General features: G+C 41.6%; 1 protein-coding gene across 1 annotated transcript; it reads right to left on the bottom strand.

Moving 5' to 3' along the window:
• Positions 1 to 371: 371 nt before the first annotated feature.
• On the bottom strand, positions 372 to 2,719 carry LOC142609849 (exocyst complex component EXO70H1-like). The gene has a single exon (XM_075781570.1). It carries the CDS (start codon positions 2,561 to 2,563, stop codon positions 635 to 637), a length of 1,929 nt encoding a protein of 642 aa, XP_075637685.1. The 5' UTR covers positions 2,564 to 2,719; the 3' UTR covers positions 372 to 634.
• Positions 2,720 to 3,440: the final 721 nt, after the last annotated feature.

Below are 3,440 nucleotides of genomic sequence, written 5' to 3'. Positions count from 1 at the left end.
TTCCTGGTCCAAAATTAATATGGAATCTTGGGTCACTGAAAAGAGCCTGAAGTAAGTATTGAGTCTTGAATGAACTGAGCTCACCACAATTTATTTAAGTCGTTATACGAATTGATTTGTGTCCAAGTTAGATAAACTCCACAACAAAATATTGAGGGTAGATAGATGTGAATCAAGGGGAGAGGAACAAACTGGCATTGTGTAAATGCTAAGTTAATATGAAATCTTGGGTCACTGAAAAGAGCTTGAAGTAAGTATTGAGTCTTGAGTATATTGAGCTTACCGCGGTTTATTTAAGTCGTTATACAAATTGATTTGTGTATAATTTAGATAAACTCCACAACAAAATATCAAGTGTAGGTAGATGTAAATCAAGGGAAGAGGAATAGATTGGCATTGCGTAAATGCTTAAAAGAATTTCAACCTGGGACTCTGCATGAAAGTGACCTTACTACCATTCTTAACATGGCTTGAAAGACAAGATGTTGAATATTTTTAATTTGATGGATTTCAATTCTAGGTTTAGGTTTTGGTGGCGATGATGAACAACATGTACATCTTCATGTATTAATCCGGTAAAAAAAGTCAAAATCTGGCGATCAAAATAAAAAATCGCCAACTAAGCCCAAAACCTTTAAGCTCTAGACCACGAATGTCGTTGATGAGACGAGGAAGATAAAGAGGAAACACTAGCACTCCCCGAGTTATTGTTGTTCCCAAAGAACAGGTCCGACAAGTAATTCTCCACATCCTCAGGAGCAAATCTGACAATTAACCCAACATTTCGCTCTCCAACAACATTAGACCTGTGAGTGTCGTAGAATTCCCGATAACTTGGGACAATCTTTCTCGCTATCGAGACTTTCATTTCGTCTCGGAGTTTCGGGTCCGATACGACAAACGAGCTCTGTTTCCTAAAAGTTTCGTCGAAGGTCTTATTGAATTTCCTGAAAATTTCCTTCGCCTGAGGTGGAGGAATCGCGGCCGTTGGATTTTCCGGCAGCGTTGCGATCACTGGGCCCCACGCTAATCTCTCGTAATTCGCAGCGAACAGTTTCACTTTCGCTTCGTGCTTTGCGATCCAATCCTCGCCGAGAATGTACTTCAAGTTCGAGGTTTGAACTTTGGAGACAACGTGGCTAAGGTTGTTGGCCAAGAATATGTACGAGAGACAAACGTCTTTGTGATGTTCTACTTTGCCGTCGAGTTTGCAGAGGAGTACGAGGATTAACCAAGCCATTCGCATAGAAATCGCCGGCGCCGGAGAGTCATCGGTGGATGGAGATTCGAAGTAGGATTCCGGTAACGATGACCTCGGCGGCGGAGGCCAGTCGGCGAAAATGTCGGCGAGGATGTTACTGTAATCGGCGAGGAGAGAGAGGTAGTTCATGGTGGTGAGAGTCAGAGTGTGAACGCCGCCGCCACCGTGGATTTTCGACTTCAACGAGTCCTTTTGCATTGTTGACTCGAACTCTGATAGCATTGAGCGGACGGTGTCACTGAGTATGTTCAGCGAGTTGAGAGCTTGAGCTCGGACGGTGACGGTTGATTCGAAGGAGAAGATGGAATCGATTTCGACCCAGTTGGTTGAAATCGCCGTGTACATGTCGAGCACACGGAAAATTTTCTCGGGGTGAGATTTCTTGCTCTTAGCTACGAGTTCGGGGAATCCGAAGAGAAGAGTAGCTCCTTCTTTGGAAATCTCAGTGAAACAAGATTCTCTGATCGAGTCTGAGGAAGCGAAAACATGGTCGCAGAGGATTCTCTCTCCGTTGAAAAGAGTTGCCGTCGAGATTTTCACTGCCTCCAACCAATCCTTGATTCTTCGATCGAGAACTTCCCAGTCCATCTTATTAATTTGTGAACTGCTCATTTTTTCAACACCAAGTCGATAAATGCCTTCGTCGATAATCGATTTTCTGATAATTTTGTATATGCTGATACACTCTTTGGTGTAACCAGAAGAGATCATACACTCAGCTATGGATCTCAAGTCAGTCATGGCAATGGAAGAAACTTCTTCAACTTCATCGATTGAGTCGCCTACGTTGCGCACTTCATCATCGTGTGAGACTGAGCCGTCATCGTCGTAATCGGAAATGCTTGATCGAGTGGAGGCTCGTGAGGATCGAGCGGAGACTGATTCGGGGTCCAAGTGAGCTCGATTCATGGAGAGGATTTGATAGAACTCCTTCTGGAGTCTCTTCATGGCTATCTGCATAAGGTTCTGTGCGTGCACTAGCTTCTCCGAGGTCGAGTTCTCAACGACCATGGCGTGCATAGATTTCTGAAGATCGTTCACGCACCTGATGAATTTCATGGCTTCGCTTTTGCTCTCGTAGAACAAAGACGTGACTTTGGCATAAGTAGAGGTTTCTGGGTTCCACTTGTTTATCAAAACCGTGGCTGCTTCGATGCTCTGCTCGATCAATGACTCCGAAAAGCTGCGTCGAGGAGGAGTACCTGTCGAAATTGAGTTTCTTGCAGGCGAAGGATATCGAGACATAGAGAAAGATGAAGTTTTGGAGTTGAAGCAAATACTCCTCATTCCTTTTCTAGGCATTTGTAAGATCTTGGAGCGAAATATGAGTGATTGTTTGTTTGTTTGTGTTTGGAACTTTGGGTGTGATAGATAAATACTTGAGCTCTGTGATGGTGTGTGAGAAAAGGTATATCACCGTATCAGAGCTAAATATTTCTAGTTCTGTGATAGCGTCTTTGTTTATGGCAAATTGTGAGTTGGAACATTGTTGTGGGGGTATATATAGACGAATGAACAACGCCGTTGCTTGGCCGAAACTCAAAAAAGAAAGAAAAGAAAAGAAAGAAAGAAATGAACGCCGCCATTATTGCTTAAAGAAATGTTGAAACGTGTATACTGTATAGGCCTTAGGGGAAGAACGTGGGGTGTTGACCTTTTAGACTTTACAAGGAGTCTGAATAGACCCACGTAAATTAACTCTTTACACGTTGCACGCGTACAGCTGTATACTTATCTTGCATATTTGTGTCTCTCAGAGAAGCTGGGACTTTGAAATTCGATAAAAGTAAAACCCAAGGAAATATCAAAATAATAAGAGGTGGAAATATTTTTGTATAAAATTGACGAGAGAAAATAGATTTGCCCGTGTGCTATAACGACACCCAACTGTTCCGTTTTGTAGAGATACGTATAAAAAAAAATTTCCTGGATTGTGTATTATAAAAATAATAATACTGTTTACTTATGGTCAGTGTTTATTTTGAATCAACTATCAAGTCAAATAAATATCAATTCTAAAATAAATAAAAACTATCAAGTCCAAAAGGATAAATTGAACCCTTCAAAAGAGGATAACTTGAAATAATCATCGGAGATATAACTCTCTTGATAACTTATCCTTACGTGCGCTTGATAGTTTTGAATGGAAGATTATTGCATGTGATTTGAAGATCTTGAC

This window comes from Castanea sativa, chromosome 9 (assembly GCF_040712315.1).
Source record: "Castanea sativa cultivar Marrone di Chiusa Pesio chromosome 9, ASM4071231v1".
NCBI classification, from domain to species: Eukaryota; Viridiplantae; Streptophyta; class Magnoliopsida; order Fagales; family Fagaceae; genus Castanea; species Castanea sativa.
This window is presented reverse-complemented; position numbering and strand designations above follow the sequence as displayed.